A 22,345-nucleotide genomic window follows, 5' to 3' on the forward strand; every position below is an offset into this window, starting at 1 on the left:
ACCTACACTAGGAGGCTAAAATATCAGAATTAAAAGAAAACAAACAGCAGTTACAAACATTACAAATAGTCAACGCAACTTGACATTTTGTATGTTACAACATACATCTTGTAATTAACCGCTGTTTGTTTTCCTTTCCTTCTGAAATTGTAATGGCCCAAGAACAATAATATTTATGAGGTTAATATATGTTGGAATTCTTGAGCTAGAGGTAACAGAACTAACTGGCTAAAAAAATATTTCCATTTGATCATGCATAAGACTGCTCAGACCAGAGAGAGCTCCAGAGAACAAAACCCAACCTTGTCCCCATCCCAGGGGGTTTTTGCATTCAAATGATGACATAAGCCCCCTGGGTACGAGTTGCCGGGGTTGCACATTCCCCGCCTGTAGCTATGACTCTGAAACGATCTGTCTCCTGTGTATTTAATCCCTCGGCGGTGAAATACTGGAAATATAGCGTGACTACATGAATGTCTAATCAGCCAATCAGAATGTCTAATCTAATCTTGGCCAAGTGACAGAGCCGAGTAGGTTATACTTGCCATCGTAAACAGAAGTTTCGAAACTCATCGACGGTGATACTGCGAAGTTGGGAACCGAATACGTCGAATCGCTGCAAGTAGTTTAAGGTAAGCAGAGGCATCGAAGTTACACCGATTTGTAAATCCTTGTACTGTTAACAGGCGTACTAGTTGCATCATTGGGGAGTTTACGAAACAACGACGGCGACGCCGAGGACAACACCGATTAAAAAATGAATCATATTTTACCTACTAATCTCGCGATACTCTTAAGTCATTTACTTTGTTTATCACTGTCAAAACTATCGGAAAACTAAATTCGAAACACAGCGATAAATTTGAAATAAAAAATTAAAAAATTAGCCGTTTTGGTTCACGTCCTCCAGACAATGCAGAATCTGGTCATTTCACGCCGTTGTCTTGCAGAGGACGGCCAAGAAATGTACCAAGAATTATAACGCACGAGCACAGCCTTTGTACTGCTCATTAATTCTTTTGTTCAGTGACCTTCCCGTCGCCTTTGCCGTCGTGGTTTCGTAAACTCCCTATTGTTATTTGTTTCCGCCAGCAAAGAACAACGGAAGAACTAGCTCTCGGCTTTACATGTAACCAGAAAAGTGCCTGGTGAGTCTGGAACAAAAGTTCTGCCGCAAACATCACAGATTGGGCATGTTAGATCCACTCGGTTGTAAACCGAATTGGGATAATTAATTCTCATAATTATTTGCTGTAAATGTCGACAGGGTTGGCATTCACAGTTGTGGTAACCGCGTCAATTCCGCCCCAATTTATCCTGAGACTATGCGGCTGAAATGTGGCGCACCTTTTCCGCATTACTTTTTTGGGAAGCTTTTAAAACCCATTGCAAGGCACCTTAGGTAAATGGACTTCACCGCTTGGTTACTAATATCCATGTCATTCAGAGAAGTGTTCGATGAAAATTAATCCCATTATAAATATTGAATAGCATTTCATAAAAAACATTGTCAATAATTTTAAAGTCAAACACGCAATTTTGAAGAACACTGTTGCAGACAAACCGGAAAGCGCAGATCAGGACGTCACAAATTTCCTACCGTTTTAAAGATGTTAGGAGAAACGGCGGCTTTCTCGGAAAGGTGGAATAATACAATTTTACTTGCCCAATATTTGTCCTTGGGGAATGCGTCTGCTGAAAGCGGATATGTCATTTGAGACAGGTCATGTACGAGCTTAATCACGCTAGCTGGGTTTGCAACAACAGAAAAAATGTCTGTTACAATAACAAATAAAAAAGAACGCTTTGAAAACGTTTCTTCAAGTCGTTATTTGCGCTTTTCTTGCAGGAACCTCAATTATCATTCGGTCGGCACTGCAGCCATCGTTCATTTTTGTTTTTGTTTTGGTTTGGTTTTTTTCTCTGTCTTTTTATTAAGGGTTAGGGTCATCGTGGTGACGTTTTATGTGTTGTTCTTTTAAAATATCATAAATGAAGATAATGTCAAGCCGTTTCGGTCTAACGGGTGATTGCGGACTCTCTTCATGTTTTGCGGGCTTTTGTCTAGGTACTCACGGGCTTTAGTTTGCCAGAAAACGAACAGAAAATATAGTTGAACCTTCATGGGGCAGACCTCACAAGACGGCGTTGTTGAGGGGCTGCAGGCACCGGATTTTATTGATCGGTGTATATAACTACAAACGTAAAAAAGTCAAAAAGTATAAATTGCTACACGGACGGGACAAAAAAATTTTGTTTGTTGTGCGATGTGGTCGATCGTTAGAAAGAGTTAATGGTCGTTAGTGGAGGTTTAACTACAGTCAAACCTCGCCTTACGGTCACCTTCATAACACGGATACCTCTTTATTGTGGACTCTTGTCTTGTCCCAGAGAAACTGGCAGGCCCTGGCATTCATACGCAGTCGGATTTCGGACACATCCATAATATGGAGACCTTTAGATATATTTCGGACAGTTTACTTCGTCCTGCAGAGAAACTAGAATTAGTAATAAGTTACCTCTATGGTGTAGACCTCCTTAATACGGACACTCAGCCCTACCCCCTTAGTGTCCGTATAACTCCAGTTTACTTAATCAACGAAACAAATTACAATGGAACCTCGATTTCACGAAGGGCCAGATTGACTGGCAAAATATGTTTGGTATAACGAGGTTTTGCTGTACAGTGGAACCTCAATTTAACGAACCTCTATGTAAACGGAGTCCTCGGTATAACGAACGCTATTCCTCGCCCCAGTAATAGTAAAATATATAGAAAATAGCCTCGATACAACGAAACCTCGTTATAGCGAACATATTTTGCCAGCCCGCTGGCCCGTCGTTAAATCGAGGTTCCACTGTACCAGCAGCGAGATAAAGAGGTCTAGAGGTAAGGCGGTTTGTCAAGTTCGACTGCAAACCTGCCAGTGAATGAGTTACGGAATAATTCGTTAAAAAAAGAACGGTTTGCCTGTCATTATCCAGTTTAACATCATTAAAATGCCGGCTGTTTTGTGTTTTTTCTTAGGTTTGAGTCTGTTATCTTGAATAATGAAGGGCGATAAGTCAAGGTAAGAAGTCAATCCTTTGTAGCTAGTGTTTCCGTACGAATTAGACTTTTCTGTATATCGGATTGCGCGAAACATTCTCGTCCCAATTGCGCCCTAAGGGACCGTTCATTTTTTATGAGGGAGGGGGGGCTGGTGGGATTTGGGAAGCACCATTTAAAAATCGCATGACCCCCCCTCAGCTTACCAATTTTTTCATATGGCCCCCCCCTTATAGCGGTAATTTTTTGGGATGACCCCCCCACAAAAAAAAATTGAACAAACAATATTTAGATTTCAACTTTCTTAATATTTCTCTATTATCCCCCTACTTCACGTTATTGTGCTCACTATGAAGACAAAATTAGAATCCCTATACTACAGAGAGCTGTTGTTTAAAAAACAAATCAAAAGAAAGAGAAGTCAATTTCGGATCTCCTATTTATGGCTCGCCCTGAGCGTGTGGCATTTGGCCTCTCATTGGCATCTTCCTCATCTGAATTGATGAATGCAAGAATGACGTCACTTGAGTCATTTTCTCCCCCAGAGTCAATGGCATCACTGTCATACTCATCATTGTCACTTCCATCTGTTTCACTGCTGTCAGCACTTGCCTTGTTGTCATTTTGTGTCAATGTCCTGGCATTTCTCAGTGTTGGTTGGCCAGCTCTGAGAGGACTCTTCTGCTGCAAGCATGAATTTCTTACAATTGCCTTTACTTTCTCACTCTTGCTGCGTTTCAAATGCTGCTTCAGCCCGTGGTGGTTCAAGTACTTGTTTAGTTCTGGAACACGGAGCTTTTTAAGCTTGGTTAGATCTTCGCACAACTCAGTCCAAGGATAATCCTCCTGTGATTTATCTTTTGCGTCCCTACTTAACTTTGCCTTTTCTCCTGCTCTCTTTTTCCTTTTTAATTCCAGCACTTCAAGATGCTGAAGATAATCCACCACAAACTTTGATTTGACAATAAACTTATCTCCAAACAGAGCAACGCTCTCTGGGTCGAATAAAACCAGCCTGCCACTTCCATGCCCTTTCTTCGCTTGGACCCTTAGCTGCCAGTCATCTGGATCACGCCCTTCTTTTGGGGTCTTCTGGTAGGAGAGGTAGTGGTATTCCGATAGGCAGGAATGGTCAGGGACTGGTTTAGGGTATCTTTCTATGGGTGGTCCAGTCCATTCACAACAAAGAGAACAAATTTCTCCTTCCTTTTCTTGACAGGACAACTTTAGAAACTCCCTGTAGTTCTCCCCCTCCTCATAAGTGCTCATTCATAAACTTCTCAATCTTACGGAAGTAACAGTGGCCTGGAACAGAGTCTTTCCTTGCTCCTGCATTATGATACTGAACCAAGTACAAAGTGTTGTGAGAAAACTGGAAATCTGTTGATGTGTTGTGTGAAACACATTGTTACATTTAATTTACAGATGTCTTTATTTGGAAGGTTTTCCCCTCTACTCTAGTGACAGTCATGTATTAATGTTGCCCTGTGCAGGTAGAACAAAAAGCTATGAGTGTTCTCAAATCTTGCAAATAGTGGATTACTTTTTATAAATTTTAGCATACTTGTTATGGTTTTAATTTATCTATGGTTTAAAATTCTTAATTTTCAATGTCTCAAGTTCATTGTCATAATTCAGAACAAAGAGAAATGAAAATCCAATTGGTTTGAAAATTTTAGCCAAAACTAAATTTAAACCATAACATACCCATGAAGGGCTTTTCCAATCGGGAAAAGAGTGCATTACTACATGAGCATCATGAAAGAGGCTCATTCCAAAATGCGCAATAATGGCGAAAGCGACGAGTCGTTTAAGAAAAGGTTTACAGCTGAACGATCCAGGCAGTTTGACATCTTACAAGCAAAAGAGGCAATCTTTCTAAGTGCGGATGGCTGTTCAGAAAGGGCGAGTGAGTTTTCCATGCCAGGGTACCAGTTGAAGCCCAGTGATGGACGAAAACTGAACTTCTCCATCAAAGAGCACAGAGCAATGGTGGAAAAATTGAATGTCATATTGAAAGATGTAAAGGAAGACGATTCCACACTCTTTCAGTCCAATTGGCTTGCTTTGAGGCAGGGCGAAGAATTTGCCCACAGTTTTAATGTAAAACAGATCAAATGTATAGAAGCTAAGTTGACGAAGGTCACGCAGGACATGGAAGCACTAGAAAATAAGAAGAGCAATTATAACAGCATATTCAAAGGCATACTCAAACAGCACATCAACAAAAGGAGAAGGAAAAAAGAAAACCGCAGAAAGTCAAATGAAAGAAAGAGGAAGCGGACTGAAAACAACGTCCAACGAGTTTATGGAATCTGTGTTGGAAACCTGCTAGGAAATGATTTTCCAAAATGCCTTGTGTACCCTCCTAGAACGGCCGTCCCGGAAGAGTGTATTAAAGTTGTGGATGTTGCCACGTCGTTATTTAGAAGAGATGGGCCATACATCGCACAGCTCTTGGAAGGGAATTATTTCACCAATGCTGCAAGAAGCAGAATCACCACAAACCTTGAGCAGGAAGTCAGAGATTATGTTTACACCTTCATGTACCCTGAAGAGTACACTCTGACGGAAAGTATTGCTGCTTCTTGCAGCATTGGTGAAAGAGACTCCCATAGCAGCATAAGAGGCAACGAAGAACTCGACGACAGCGAAGATGAAGATGAGTGCCAGTGAAAGTTACATTCGAAAATAAGTGTTAAATACTTCTTTTCAGTAGCTACAAATGCTTTTTGTCGCCAAACGTTTTTTTAAAGCAGAAGGAGAGTTTGTAATAAATTTGTATTCTATAGCAATTTTTTTGATATTCAAACATTATGCCATTTTAAAGTTTTACTAAAATATTTCACATGACCCCCCCTTTTTCCCTTATTTTTTTGGGATGGCCCCCCTCGAAAGCCATTTTTTTTCGCATGCCCCCCCCCCCAGATCCCACCAGCCCCCCCTACCTTATAAAAAATGAACGGTCCCTAAAATGCGGAAGCTCTTTAATTTCTACGCACGTTATAAGAAGTTATGCAAGTTATAAGAAGTCCTACAACAATATTTGAGCCAAATAGCTTCTAGTTTTAACTTTACGTAGGTAGATTTTTTAGGGCTTCCGATGACATGGATAATGTATGAATTTTACCACTTGAAAGTAACAAAATGGCAGAACAGTGGCCCTAAGGCTTGTTTCAGTCTTAGCCCGGTTTTTGAGCCCTACCACTTTCAAATGGTCCCCGCGGTCCGTGAAGTGAATCAAAGTGTTAAAAGCCCCACCTGTATCTTTCTTTAAGAGTCAAAACCCATGAGCTTACATTCGGAGGGGAGGGGTGGGGGCTATAAAATATAGTATTACAGTATTTAAACAGCTGCATGGTGAGGGTTTTCACCAGGGACGGGTGCCAAATGGGAATGAATGAGCAGGTTCAGACAATTGCTTTATAAATCTTGGTACATTTCCCTCGTGTTCTCTGCGAAACAGCAACGTGAAATGGCCAGATTCTTGTCTGATGGAGAAGGTAAACCTCTAAGGTAATTTGTTTTGCCCAACATTCAGCTACAGGGTAGTTGTGGACTAAAAGACAAGTTTAATGAATGGATAGCTCGCGCGCGAGAGAGAGGACGTCTGCGGCTTCACGCCGAAAGATCTCGTATTTTGCAAATGGTAATACCCTACTTTATTAGTTAATCATGTTTTCTTTATTTGCAGGGAACTAGAAGATCCCGTAGAGGTCGGAAAGCGGGACGCAATGTTTAAGAATAGCAAGTTGTAAGTATCTATAGATTCACTAGTTATAACAGCACTGCTTTGGGTAAACACGTGTTCTTGGTATAAAAGCGATTTAATTTACAAGTCTGAATTTGTGGAGAGAATTTACATGTGAGCCCAGTTAAAACATTGCGCCTTTTTCTTGTCGAATGTAAATCTATAAACTGTATCATATTCGAATAGTTAGTTAAACTGGTTGTCGACAGTTTATTTTAAGTCTTTATTTAAAGGCGAGTCTAATTCAGACTCAGCTGTGCTTTATTTTATCTCAAGTTCATTGTCGAAAACACCGTCTGGAATAGCATTCACTTGCAAATTACTAGGGACAACCACCAGCCTTTCGTCAGGTCGCACATCAATTCGCTATGGTTAGCCAAATGTTGCAAAATTCAACAACTTGGACCTTCATATTCAACAACTTATATTTATGTTCAACAACATATATTTATATTCAACATTTTATATTTATATTCAACGATACGCATTTTCTTTCAACTTCAACCCAAATTATTTTCATTCAACAAAAATATTTGTTCAACTTCAACCAAAAATAATATCATTCAACAAAAATATTTGTTCAACTTCAACCGAAAATAATTTCATTTAACAAAAATATTTGTTCAACTTCAACCCAGATTATTTTCATTCAACAAAAATATTTGTTCAACTTCAACCAAAAATAATTTCATTCAACAACAATATTTGTTCAACTTCAACCACAATTATTTTTATTCAACAATAAAGTTCCCGGACATTCAAAATAGTCATTCAACAAAATTCCCCGTCCCACCCCCTGAACTACCCCGAACGCTGTCACAAATCCCTAGTGTTTTGGGTACCCAAAACACTGAAAGCGTAAAACTGATGCAAGTGAAATCATCCACAATTCTGCTCAAAACCCATTTATCTTCTTACGAAGCTTTGTCTCAATAAATTAAAGCGTTCTTTAGCTTGATATAAACACAATACGTCTCTGAAAATAGTCGCAATTCATAACAGACTGTCTGATCCGAGTCCGCAGTTATAACGACATATAAAACCGAATTCACGCGCCAAAGATCCTTGTATGAACATGCGCTTGGTGCCTATTGATAACCCTTGAAATGCACGTTATTCAAAACGAGAAAGGCGCTTTCTAAACCTCCGATAGTGCGGCGATTAAAATCAATATGCGAACGAACGGCCGTCACGCAATATGCAGGTCTCAAGCTGTGACCGACCTCTGTATGTGTTGCCTGTCGGAAATAAACTCTGGCTTAGACTTGTTTGTCGCTCTTTCCTTTACCATCCCTCCTAGTATATGTAGATTTTACCGGAATATATAAGATGAAGATATAAAAGGTTTGCTTTGCCTTTTAATCCTCGGTCGATTTGGCTACCCTGAATTAAAGAAACGATAACAAACAAGCATATTGGAAAGGGATACCCATATATCACCAGGGATTTAAGTATCCCACTTTCCCAGTGTTCAAAGGACGTAGTCTTGTCTACTTTATTTGCATTTTTTATAGAATTGTCTCCGAAGAAAAAAACTGCTTTAATGGCAAAATCTAATAGGAGGGATGGTTAAGGAAAGAGCGAGAAATAAACAAGTCTAAGACTTTCCCTGTATCCAAGGATTAGCCTTGTATATACTTTATTTATATTTATTTTGGTTTTGTCTCCGAAGCAAAAAACTTATTTCATGGCATAGAGAACTGTTCCCCGGCAAAATCTACGTACACTAGGAGGGATGGTCAAGGAAAGAGCGACAAACAAGTCTAAGCCAGAGTTTATTTCCGACAGGCAACACATACAGAGGTCGGTCACAGCTTGAGACCTGCATATTGCGTGACGGCCGTTCGTTCGCATATTGATTTTAATCGCCGCACTATCGGAGGTTTAGAAAGCGCCTTTCTCGTTTTAAATAACGTGCATTTCAAGGGTTATCGATAGGCACCAAGCGCATGTTCATACAAGGATCTTTGGCGCGTGAATTCGGTTTTATATGTCGTTATAACTGCGGACTCGGATCAGACAGTCTGTTATGAATTGCGACTATTTTCAGAGACGTATTGTGTTTATATCAAGCTAAAGAACGCTTTAATTTATTGAGACAAAGCTTCGTAAGAAGATAAATGGGTTTTGAGCAGAATTGTGGATGATTTCACTTGCATCAGTTTTACGCTTTCAGTGTTTTGGGTACCCAAAACACTAGGGATTTGTGACAGCGTTCGGGGTAGTTCAGGGGGTGGGACGGGGAATTTTGTTGAATGACTATTTTGAATGTCCGGGAACTTTATTGTTGAATAAAAATAATTGTGGTTGAAGTTGAACAAATATTGTTGTTGAATGAAATTATTTTTGGTTGAAGTTGAACAAATATTTTTGTTGAATGAAAATAATCTGGGTTGAAGTTGAACAAATATTGTTGTTGAATGAAATTATTTTCGGTTGAAGTTGAACAAATATTTTTGTTGAATGAAATTATTTTTGGTTGAAGTTGAACAAATGTTTTTGTTGAATGATATTATTTTTGGTTGAAGTTGAACAAATATTTTTGTTGAATGAAAATAATTTGGGTTGAAGTTGAAAGAAAATGCGTATCGTTGAATATAAATATAAAATGTTGAATATAAATATATGTTGTTGAACATAAATATAAGTTGTTGAATATGAAGGTCCAAGTTGTTGAATTTTGCAACATCTGGCTAACCATAATTCGCTGGTACCATTATTTTTATAAAATACTACTTTGTGGCAAGGGCACTGTGTAACTTAAATATCTTAAACAAGAGTATAAGACAAAGTTGTTTTCGAACTTGTGTCACAAGCAATGCTGTTGTATCACCTGGCGTGCCATGTGGCACCCTGGGGCCCTGTCCACGCTACGCCGGAGAAATTTGAAAACGCGGCTTTATCTCTCCGGTTGGATCTATCGTCCGCACTAATCCGTGACGAAAACGGAGCTTTTCGAAAACGCTCTTCAAACCGGAAGAATTTGAAAACGCCGGCTTTGCGTTTTTGTGTGGACGGAAAACGTTTTAAAAATGAAGCTTTTCGAAAACGATGACGTCACGATAATCGTGATATTCCCCTGCCCGAGTATTCCTCAAACAGAAATCCACAACGACCGGGTATTGTTACGTTTTCAAATTTCTTCGGCGTAGTGTGGACGGCTGAAAAACATTTGATGCGTTTTCAGAGTGAAACCTCCGTTTTCAAATTCCTCCAGCGTAGTGTGGACCGGGCCTGGATGAAGCGGCCCTTGCTCGCTGTGACATACGCGTGTTTTCCCGCTCTGACAGGGCACTGGTTGCTTGTTTTCCCGCGCTTGGCACGTGGTGCAAGTTCTTCAGTACTTTGGGCTCTGATTGGCTAATTGCGTCACGTGGCTTTGATAAGCTAGACGTAACAGGCCATTTCCTAGATACCTTGTGTATCTGTTTCAAAACAGTCTTCGAGCTAAACCTTTCACATGAAAATAAGTTTGATTTGCATAAAAATGAACCCGTAGGGGGAACACATTTTCATATGAATGGTTTTGCACGCAGACTAGTTGTGACACAGGAGCAAAAGACAACCTCGGAAATGGTCGATTGCCTTGGTTTGGATTGGACTGTACCATAGTTATCAAAACTTTTCAGAAGATTCTAAGAAATGATGCGAAACACCATGTTGTCCGTATTATTTGCAGTTACCAAAAGCGCAAAATCATTGCCCTTGTCGTGGCGATCATTGTGATTGCGATCATTATAGCCGTTGTGCTTGTCTTGGTGCTGAGGAAAAGCAAGGAAAAGGAAGATGAAGACAAAGGAAAGACTGGAAAGACTGAATTTTCCATCCCACCACTTCCCACAGGAGGTAAGGTTTTTATTCTCAGTTAGTCCAACACAATCAATGTTAAGTCAAATTATCCATAGATTTTGCTTAATTCGTTAATTCCCTTAATTCGTTCGATTGTTCGTTTCTTCTGGCTTTCTTCCTTCCTTCCTTCCTTCCTTCCTTCCTTCCTTCCTTCCTTCCTTCCTTCCTTCCTTCTTTCCTTCCTTCCTTCCTTCCTTCCTTCCTTCCTTCCTTCCTTCCTTCCTTCCTTCCTTCCTTCCTTCCTTCTTTCCTTTCTTCCTTCCTTCCTTCCTTCCTTCATTCGTTCATTCTTTTGTTCGTTCGTCCGTTTGTCCGTTCGGTTTACTCCCTCACTCGCTCGCTCATTCGTTCGTTCGTTCGTTCGTTCGTTCGTTCTCTCTTTCGTGCGTTGATTTGTTCGTGCATTCGTTCGTTAGTTAGTTAGTTCGTTCGTTCGTTCTTTCAATTCGTTCGTTCGTTCGTTCGCTCGTTCTTTCGTGCGTTCATTTGTTCGTCCATTCGTTAGTTAGTTAGTTAGTTCGTTCGTTCGTTCTTTCGTGCGTTCATTTGTTGGTCCATTCGTTCATTTGTTCATCCATTCGTTCATTTGTTCGTCCATTCGTTTATTTGTTCGTCCATTCGGTCATCTTTACTCACTAATTAATCAATCAATTAATTTATTTATTTATCTATTTGTAAATTCATTTATTTATACATATTTTTGTGTGCTTTTTTAAATTTAAAATGACCATACATTCTCCTTTGTTACGGTAGCTCCCCCTGGGGCAGATGGGCCTTACAGTCGCGGAGTGGTCGCTGCAGATGCTCCCACCTGCTCAGAGGTGGGCCGAGATATCCTCAAAAAGAACGGGTCAGCGGTTGACTCTGCAGTTGCTACCCTGTTTTGTATAGGAGTCATCAATATGCACTCAGCTGGCATCGGCGGTGGTGGCTTTATGGTGATTTATAGCAAGGCAAAAAAAGAAGTTAAAGTGTACGACTATAGAGAACAGGCCCCTGGCAAGGCGAATCAAACAATGTATGTCAACAGCAGCCTCAGCTCCAAAATTGGTAAAGTTCTTAAAAATGTTCAAATGTTGGATGTTTGTAATGATCAATGACCTTAGCTACATCTAGCTTGTTAAACTGAAAGAAACAAATGTCTCAAATAAAATATAATAGGCTTAAGAAATTCCAACTGGCGGGAGGCAGACCAGTTGGATATTTAGAAACATGACCGAGGAGTTGAACTAGGGTCTACCAAGAAACAACTCCAGCTTAGTGGTCAGAGCGGGACTTGAGCCCGCGACCTCCGGCTTTCAAGTCCGGCGCCCTAACCACTCGACCACGCTGCCTCGACTAATATTTTTGTTTAAGTCGTTTCATACGCAAGAACGCTCACATTTTAAATATTAATTTTTGAATCGTTGTGGAGTTAAGCTAGTTTCTCTTTATCTAAACCATGATTTTCATTCAAATTATTGCCCGCGAAAGGTCTCGCTAAGGGGAGAGACTGGAGAATAACGTTTTGTATTTACATGTCATCGTTAGCTACAAAACTGTGTACAATTACTCAATTTATTACTCGTAATAACAGAAGTTTGCCTTATAAATTCAAAATCGTCGTTGTTTCTCTTAAAATTGTTGTCTGTAGATAAGTTAGAGTTTATATTGTCTGTGTATGATTTAGAGAAAGTTTACACCCCCTCTACATTACGCCGGAGGAATTTGAAAACGGAGGTCTTACTCGGAAAACGCATTAAATGTTTTTCGTCCACACTATGCCGGAGGAATTTAAAAACGCAGCAATCGCAGGTCAGTTTGGATTTCACGCACCGCCATAACCTCGAAATTTAAAATGCGCTGGTTTCCAAACAAAGAGCGCTACGGAGCTGGAAAGTTGTAAACAGATGTAAATTTAGTACCTCTTATGCCTGATGAGGATAAAAACTTTGGTGGCTCTTTAGTTTTGGATTTAAGAATTTGATGACGTCACGTGGAAAGGCTCTATGCACATCCGCTTTCAGGCTCGTTTGTATGCTAAAAATCAGATCACCCATGGGCTATTTCACGATATACAAATAAAAAGCATTGCACATCTAGTACAAATTTTACAACTGATAATCGTATTATTGTAACTCTGTCACAGGCCCTTCCGCATCGGGCATCCCTGGTGAGGTTAAAGGATTCTACGCAGCTTGGAAGGCATACGGTAGATTGCCATGGAAGGAACTAGTGCAACCTGCTATCGACTTCGCAAAGAATGGATTTCGATTTGGGCATGCTGCATTTTCGGCTGCTAGCAGGAGTTCAGTTCTGCCAGCAATCAAGAAAGATGAAGGATTAAGGTGTTTATTACAGAAGCTATTTTACGGTAACCGTGCCGCAGCTTTTATTCATCGGAAGCAGAAGCATATCACCTAATAGGTGATATGCTTCTGTTGGAAGTGATAAAGTCAGTTTTGAATGTTTTCCGGGGTTTTCGGATCACCTTCGTCAATGTTCCACAATTTTCGGTCATATTCGGCAATCATTGGAAATCTTCGGTTCAATACTCGTCGGATCTCAGGTTAACTTCGGCACTGTTAGATAGAGTAGACAACTTTACCTAATCTTCTTAACTTCATTTTCTTTTTAATTTATTCATTTCACCGTAAAAGTTCTTTCAACCGTGGCCATGGTTGGATCATTTCTCCCTCGATGTAAAGAACATTACTAATTCTCAACTCCGGAGACGTGGTGGCCTCATGGTTGGTGCACTGGTCTCCGGATCGAGCAGTTCGGTTCGAGCCCTGGCCGAGGACATTGTGTTGCGTTCTTTACTCTCACGGTACCTCTGTCCACCCAGGTGTATATATAAATGGGTACCGGCGAATTTAATGCTGGGGGTAACCCGGCGATGGACTAGCATCCCATCCAGGGGGGAGTAGAATTACTCCTAGTCGCCTGATGGGCCACTTGGTACGTATTCAGACTTTAATTCTCAAAGCCAGTACAGATGTATTAAAAGGAATTTGAGATAGTCAGTGAGGAGAATTATTATTATTTCTTTGCAGTCAATTGCTATTAGACGCAGAAGGGAATTTAAAGAAGTTGGGTTCTGTTTTAAAAATGCCCAAGTTTGCCAGAACCTTGGAGATAATTCGCGATAATCCAGAGAGCTTCTACACCGGTGAATTGGCCAAGGACATAGTCAAAGACGTCCAGGGGAACGGTGGCATAATTACCCTGGAGGACATGGAACAGTACAACGTGACAGTCCGTGAGCCGCTGACAGCAGAAATGGGGAATTACACATGGTACACTAACCCTCCTCCCGGCAGTGGGGCTGTTTTGTCATTAATACTTAATATTTTAAAAGGTAATTATCATGAGATGTTGATGTACTTGTGTGCTCAAATCAGCCTTATATGTTAAGGAATGTGACACGTGGTTCTGTTTGATTATTTGCTGCGTAATTGTGAGTCGTTTGCAGTGCAGTAAGTCCAATGGCTGTACAGGAAAGACCCAATAGTTATGTTGACGGTTGACGATTACGTTCTCTTACCAGCTTGCACAGTAGCGGCAAGGGTCTCTAAGAGCTGCCAAGAAATCTTGCTTGCAGTTTATTCTTGAGCAAAACACCTTACTTTTGCAATAGCCTGTGTAGTAAGAGCTCCCATACGATTAGGAGTGTTTTCCGCATTTTAATTTGGCCGCGCGAAAATTGGAGCGCGTTTTCCCTCTTCTCCTCAATATTAATTGTTCTCGCCTGAATTTCTGTGCGCCCCAAAATGGCGGGAACGCTTGCTACCCAGGGTTCTTTCGCTATGCTTTCTCTGGCACCAAAGGTGTACAAATGTAACGTCAGAATGAAGTTACTTCTACGAGTCGCTTTAAACCAAAATACTGCAGTTACTGAAACTACATCTATCGAAGAAAATAAATAAATAAATAAGTAAATAACGTGGTTATTTCATATCTTGCAGGTTACAATATGACTGGAGCTGACCGCAAAGATATCAACAGCTCGGTGCTGACTTACCATCGAATAGTGGAAGCTTTCAAGTTTGCTTATGCTTACAGAGCACTTCTTGGGGACGAAGATTTCTGGGACGTTGATGAGGTAAGCCCCTCATGTATGGATACTGAAAAGTCTCTGTAGCAATGTTGACACGTTGCCTCAGTCCAAGTGTTATTCTCCAGTGCTGTTTTTGCTAGTCTTCCCTGGAGGACTGGTAGAACGTCCGATTTTCATTATTCAATCGATCGTTTAAGTCGAAGCTAGAGGCACGGGCTTAAGAGGCCCTGCGCCTAAGAAACGACCGATGATTTCCGGCTAAAAAATAAAATCGGCCGATTTTTATCTCCCAAGTAGAGGTTACCGAATACTATTTAAAAATGAATTTCTTTTGTTTCAGTTTAGCTTTAAACCAAAAATATCGAGCCGCAAACTTTTTCCGTCTGATAGCAGCAAAATCAGGCCGAAAATAAGCCCCCGCAAAATACTGTTCAGAAATTACTATCGCAACGCAAAATAATGAGAAAACTACACAGTGTTGAAGAAAAAGGCCTTTTAATGCAATATCATTCGATAAACATCAAAAAACTGCCGAAGCGATTAAAAAATAACGTTTCAAATGTTGCATACTAAATTAGATGGAGCGTTGGAGCTGATTTTAAAATAATTATTTCTCAAAAGTCCAACGCTGTTGAAAGCAATCACAGTGATGAATTAGACATTGGAGGGATACACATCACGTTTCTGGAAAAACATTTTTCGGCCAAAGTATATTGACCTTGTACAAAGCGTTCAAAGTTACCGTGTTTACCGTTATCCTGCTACTTCGGCGAAACACTTTTCTTTTGCCAATACGGCCGTGGATAGCGTGTTAAACGTCACTTTAAACCTTGCTAAGCATTCAAAGACCATCCTGAGTAGAAGGATGTAGAATTGAAAGAGAAAGGAAGATGAAAAATACGCAGAAAAAGAAAATAACTCGAAATTACCGTCTGCTAACGAAAGTTGAATCTGGAAAATGTCGTCGTGTGACAGCGGCCATTGACGTCATTTGTCACGTCAAGTCGCAAAAGCGTGGGAAAACGAGTCTGCAATGTCCTTCGGGCGGTCAGCGGCTAGGGATCCAGTCGTGACCCCATAACTCAGATCACGCTGCGGCCAAAGCGGTGTGGCGGTTGGGGAAGTTTTTCTTTTTGAATGACCATCATTGGTGAAAAATAACATAACATTGTTCCACTAAACGTTTTCTGGCCGGGAAAAATTGTTTCCCTATTTGTGCATTCGTTTGCATTGCGCCGCTATTTGTACAAATGACGTCAATGGCCGCTGTCACGCGACGACATTTTCCAGATTCAACTTTCGTTAGCAGACGGTAATTTCGAGTTATTTTCTTTTTCTGCGTATTTTTCATCTTCCTTTCTCTTTCAATTCTACATCCTTCTACTCAGGATGGTCTTTGAATGCTTAGCAAGGTTTAAAGTGACGTTTAACACGCTATCCACGGCCGTATTGGCAAAAGAAAAGTGTTTCGCCGAAGTAGCAGGATAACGGTAAACACGGTAACTTTGAACGCTTTGTACAAGGTCAATATACTTTGGCCGAAAAATGTTTTTCCAGAAACGTGATGTGTATCCCTCCAATGTCTAATTCATCACTGTGATTGCTTTCAACAGCGTTGGACTTTTGAGAAATAATTATTTTAAAATCAGCTCCAACGCTCCATCTAATTTAGTATGCAACATTTGAAACGTTATTTTTTAATCGCTTCGGCAGTTTTTTGATGTTTATCGAATGATATTGCATTAAAAGGCCTTTTTCTTCAACACTGTGTAGTTTTCTCATTATTTTGCGTTGCGATAGTAATTTCTGAACAGTATTTTGCGGGGGCTTATTTTCGGCCTGATTTTGCTGCTATCAGACGGAAAAAGTTTGCGGCTCGATATTTTTGGTTTAAAGCTAAACTGAAACAAAAGAAATTCATTTTTAAATAGTATTCGGTAACCTCTACTTGGGAGATAAAAATCGGCCGATTTTATTTTTTAGCCGGAAATCATCGGTCGTTTCTTAGGCGCAGGGCCTCTTAAGCCGGGGTCGTCGTCATAAAAAGTAGATGTAGAGAGATGATAAAATAGATAGCTTGGAGCAATTCCAGCAATTGTTCAGAATTGATTTAGATCCTTCTCTCTATGGCGACTTTTCGTTGCTATTGCAGCAGTAGTTTGCCGTAGTAGTTCCCTAGCTACGTCACGGTTTGCGCGCCTTGAGAAGTTTAGCTTAAATTTTTCAAGTTCGTCGTTTATAAACCGTTTTAATCTCGTCCATACTTAACCATCTTTGTTCTTTTATGGTTTATTATTATCTCTTTGGTGTTCTTCTATCTTAGTAAACTACTATTTTAAGGTTTCCTTCAATTCAAAGGTAATTTTGTACATGGCCAAAATACCGTGACAGAGCTCCTCGAACCTGCACGTTACCAAATTTAAACACGCTGTTCTTGCGTGATCTGTATGAAAATTACTTTCCACGTGTGGAATTTAACACTTGAAGGTTTAGGACAATCACAAAATTATTTGCGTCACTATCGTAATGCTTGTTTTAAGTTTTTGATTATTAACAGTTTTGTCCAGCGTACTACCGTTTAATTTGGCGAAACCTTCCACTATTTCTCCGAGCTCAGATTTTCGTTTCACGCACTCAAAATTCTATTAAAAGTTTCATTCAAATTCTCGCTCTTCTAAGGTTTTCTCTGATGTTTTTGTTTTTGTTTTTGTTTTCAGATTGTCGTAAATATGACTGACACCGCGTTCGGTGAAAGTCTTAGGCAGAAGATCCACGATAACCGAACCTTCCTCAACTTTACATACTACGGAGATTTCTATTCGAGCATCGGTACCGGAGGGACATCGAGCATGTCCGTTATTTCCCCGGACGGCGATGCGGTCGCCGCCACCAACACGATAAACCTTTAGTATGTATCATCGAAAGCTTGTTTGACGGAAGTCTGGGACCTACATAGACGCTCTCTGAGCTCGTGACGTAATCTTTCTTTGGGGAGAGTTACGTGACGCGATTTGTTTGACAGAAGTCTGGGACCTACATAGACTCCCTTTGTTCTTGTCATGCAATCTTGGCTTGGGGAGGGTTGCGTGATGAACGATAAGAACGCATGCGTAGGAAGCTAGTGGGTGTATGGTATGCGGAAGGGTTGGAGAAGGAGTCCTTCATTTACTCAAGTCGTTCTAGAGTGACTTTATCTTGAGAGCAAGTCCGCTACTCCCACTAATGGAGAGTTGCCTCGTAGGCTGGAATGACTTTTCCTCGTATTTTGCTTATATTTCACTGCCTTTTCTATCGTTATGTAAAGGAAGTGCGTCACGGTTTGTGCAACTTGAAAAGTCTAGACCAAAGGCTTCAAGATCGTCGTTCGTAATCCGAGTTAATCCTCTCCATCCTTAATCATCCGTGTTCCTTTATGTCGGGTATATTATTATATTTTTAGTGTGTTTTTTCCTATGTTCACTATTCTTTTCAGGTTTTCTTCAACTTAAAGGTAATTTTGAAGGTGGCCAAAGTACCTCAACTCTGACTGAGCCCTTTTAAGACAGTCATTTCTTAAGTCATATGCCTCATCATTTAACATCCTTCCCTCTCTAAAACGCACCAGTTGTCCGTGTTAGGACGTTTTTCGCCTTCAGAATAGCGACACATCAAATCTACATACCAACACACAGCTATCCTACAATAACAACCTTTTAAAATTAAATTTATTCCGAATTACTATTGTCTTCTCGTAGTAATTTTACATTTTTGTGTTAACTTTCAGCTTTGGCTCAAAGTATCGCTCTACGCGTACTGGTATAATTTATAACAACGAAATGGACGACTTCTCCACTCCGGGTAAAAAGAACGCTTTTGGCGTGGAGCCCTCGGAGAGTAACTTTATTGAGGCTTTTAAACGACCCATGTCTTCAATGTCCCCTACCATATTTCTGGACAAAGAAGGGGTTCCTCGTTTAGTGGTTGGGGCGTCGGGTGGCACGAAGATAACAACTGCCATATCCCTGGTGAGGTTTTGTGTTTTATTTTATTTGATGTTTTCTCTCCCTCGTACCCAGTGTCCTCGTTCCCACTGACCAGCGGTCGGAAAACGAGCGTCAAGCCAGCATGAGCAGTAAGGAACGAAGACTCAAGATACGAGATTGCAATTTCTAACAAGACTTTGATCGTTAGGAGAATAAGACAACGAATGTTTTTTTCATTGCTCTCCTTAGATACAGAATTCTTTCTGTATGGCTAGCTATCAAATTTTTCTTGTTTCTTGTTTAATCAGAGGACGTTTCAAGTTTTAGAAGAATTCTACAAAACGTTAGCTATCGTACACCATCGCGTTCAAAGTAACGGGGTAATCTATGAATTGAAACAAGATGGCGTAGTAAGAACGTGATCACGGAAAAAATAAGCAATTTTACTTGATGTTCACACGCGTTATCAAATGGTGACCAGTGAAAATATTTCTTAATTTCACGAGTAGTATCATCGGTAATGAATCAAGCTTTAGTTTCGCGCCAAAATTAAGGAGTAAATTGCCACCCATGATATTATCTTCGGAGAAGCGAGAAGATATGAGCACAAGATACACGTTGAATCAAAATTGTGATTATACTCTTGAAAATACGAAATTCTGATTGCCTTCGGAGGGAAGCTTACATGTATAGCAGAAGCACAGAAAAGTTTAACACACAAACGAAATTGTGATTTGACTTCAGTGCAGTTATAAGTCTTGTAACAATTTTTAAAACACGAATGCCTTCCTTTGCTCGACTTGTTCTTTCTATTAAACCGAAAATCCTTCTCAGATACAAATATACTCATTATTATGCCTTACGTTTTCTCTAAATTGCACTTGACAATATACCTGTATCTATATATTTTACACTGATTTAGGTTGTGATGAATTACCTCTGGTTCAACCAAACTCTGTCACAATCTGTCGTTGACCCCAGGCTCCATCACCAGTTACTTCCGATGTACATTCGTATTGACGAAGATTATCCCATGTCCCTCGCCATCCAAGAAGGCCTCCAGAGGCTTGGGCACGAGGTCAGGAACAAAACCGGTTACGCAGTCGTGCAGGCTGCAGCCACAAATCCTGATGGGAAACTTTACGGCAAAGCAGACCCTAGAAAGCGTTCCTGGGCCGCGGGATTTTAAGGCATTTGAAGATCTGTAAATGATCTGTTTGTTAGTAAGTAGGTTGTCCCGTCTTAGATAGGTTGAAAGGAGATTTGTTTTAGTATGTAATATGTCGTGAAAGCTAGAACAATTTTCAGGCAACAGTCATGCTGAGCTCACCAAAGTTACTATTAAAGTAACATAACGTTTACCGCTTATACTTTTTTTTGTTGATGATAGTGATCGGAATCTCTTATTTAATTTGAGATGTTCCGTCACTGAAATTCTATCAAAACGGGAGTTTAAGGCTGGCAATGATATTCCTGCGCTTAGTGGAATGACTAATTGAATTTTTTAAAAAAAATAAGCAAATCAATTGATTTTTAATTAATTAGTAGATAATCAATAAATAATTAGTAGATAATCAACTAATATATTGATTTAATTGGAAAATCGCTTAGTTGAATAACGAATTGATTTTTAAAACTAAACAAATTAATTGATTTTTAAATAATTAATAGATAATCAATTAATATATCGATTTAATTCGAAAATCGCTTAGTGGAATAGCTAATTGATTTTTGAAAAATAAACAAATTAATTGTTGGTAGGTAAATAATTAGTGGATAATCAATTAATATATTGATTTCTTTCGAAATTGTTGCAGTTTACATGATCTGATTTAGCTTACTTTATTCCAAAGTGACACCCAGTAAATGCACTAATTATTTCTAATCCAAACAAACCTGATATGCTGCCGAAACGTAAGGTACGATCAGTTTTTCAGCGACTTGATATCCAAACCAGGTGATGGGCTCCTGTCCAAACTTGTAATCCATTAAATATTTTCGCTCGCGTGCGATTGGTCTAAACGGATCACGTGACTGAATAGTCCCCAGCTAAAACTGGGGAACATCCAGGTGATATTCCCCAAATTTCAAAACCACGCGTATTGCGAAAACTATTTGAAGGATAATAAACACAAAAGCCTCCATTTGGCGCGAAAATATGCTCCGATATTTGTCCTTGGACATTATCTGTTCCTCGAGACTCACAATTTCCCTCAAACTACGCTCTCGGGAAAATGTTCACTTCTCAAAACAGATAATATCTGCGGAACAAATATCCGAGCATATTTCCGCGCTAAATGGAGGCTATTGTTTATATATCATGACAGTAGTGAGCAGTAGTGAGCAGTGAGACTTTCTCAGTTTGGTACTTTGGCACCTAGCTGGTAGTGACTCCCTTACGTGGTTGTGTCTTAGTATAATACTACAGAGATCATTTTTTTCTTGTTATATTTCTCTCTCGACATTGTATGCTAACCGGATTTTTGAATTCAAAAACGTGTGTTTTTTTGACATCCTAAAACAAACGGTTGTACATTTTTCGTTGAAGTAGTTGTTGTATTTTCCACGCATATTGCATCGACTTGGGACGCTTTACCTTCTTTTCCCACACGGTAGCGTTTTCTATTTAGCATCTTAGTTTTATATCATTTATCTTGACGATAAAGGCCCGAGGTTAGCGTATAATAGTTTGTTCAACTAATGAACCGGTGGCCTTTGAATAAAGAACAATTAAAAATTAATAAAAAGCCTAATTATTTAAAACACTGATTAAGTATTATCGCGAATTTTGATTTCCTTTTTGTAACATTTTTTAACGTTTCGTGCGTTTTGCTGTTTATATCAGTTGCCCTTAAAATGCGACTTTCACCAACATAAGACTCCCAATAGAACAGAAATTTGTTCAAAACCTCAATTCAGTTCTAATCCCAACCAATAAACGTTAATCGGCACCTGTGCAACTGGCACTTGGATTAAGCAAATTTGATGGCTCAGTAATAAGACAATAACGTAAAGTTTTGAACTTCGATTCTAAGACTCAATGCCTCGCGTTTTGTGCTATTATTGTCTTTCTCCATAAGACTTATCCCAGTCCTTCAGTCGCAACTTAAAGCCTGGCGCACAAAACCTTGGGAGAAGTCATGACTCCTCAGGGAGGCGGGGGTGTATGACGAATGCAAGACTAAGATGTAGAGGGACTCTTTACTCACAGTGCACTAACCCCGGGCACTAACTGTGACTCAACATACGATGAGTTAAATTTACTTTTGTGTACTTCCTAGCTTGTAGCTGAATGAATGTATAATAAATACACGAAGATTCTAGTCAGTATTCACTTGACTGAGTTATTGATGCTGATAACAATAGGGTGACAGATCAACACGACTCTTATCTACGCATAATTAGCCACAGGCAGTCCAAGCTCTCTCTATGAACCACACAAGCAACACAATATGACATCGAATTATAAGGGTTTATATGGGATTTTCTACAAGATATCCTTGGAGGTAGTTAAAAGTGAAAATTCTCAATAAAAATGGCTTCCCTTGTTCCATACATGTGTTGTTTGCTCCTGGTGTGGTTATTTTACCGATTGAACTTGATTTAAGCGACTTTTTTGAATTCCGATTTTCCCTTTATAAAGAGAGGACAAGGCGAAACACCTCAGTCGGTACAGCCTGCCGAACGAAGTCACA

The 22,345-nt window shown here is 39.9% G+C and overlaps 1 protein-coding gene across 2 annotated transcripts; it reads left to right on the forward strand.

The window, feature by feature from the left end:
- Positions 1-398: 398 nt before the first annotated feature.
- On the forward strand, positions 399-21,973 carry LOC110066953 (glutathione hydrolase 1 proenzyme-like). 2 transcript variants are annotated; one of them, XM_089279532.1, is made up of 11 exons: positions 399-632; positions 3,029-3,071; positions 6,744-6,803; positions 10,480-10,646; positions 11,403-11,699; positions 12,778-12,976; positions 13,685-13,989; positions 14,597-14,733; positions 17,406-17,596; positions 18,452-18,692; positions 19,573-21,973. In XM_089279532.1, the coding sequence occupies exons 2-11, from the start codon at positions 3,052-3,054 to the stop codon at positions 19,837-19,839; spliced, it is 1,884 nt and encodes a 627-aa protein (XP_089135658.1). In that variant the 5' UTR covers positions 399-632; positions 3,029-3,051; the 3' UTR covers positions 19,840-21,973. The 2 variants fall into 2 exon arrangements, with proteins under 2 accessions (XP_089135658.1, XP_089135657.1); XM_089279531.1 differs by lacking the exons at positions 399-632; positions 3,029-3,071 and adding an exon at positions 6,361-6,565.
- Positions 21,974-22,345: the final 372 nt, after the last annotated feature.

Source organism: Orbicella faveolata, unplaced genomic scaffold, assembly GCF_042242905.1.
Source record: "Orbicella faveolata isolate gen_17 unplaced genomic scaffold, um_ofav_v1 contig_47, whole genome shotgun sequence".
NCBI classification, from domain to species: Eukaryota; Metazoa; Cnidaria; class Anthozoa; order Scleractinia; family Merulinidae; genus Orbicella; species Orbicella faveolata.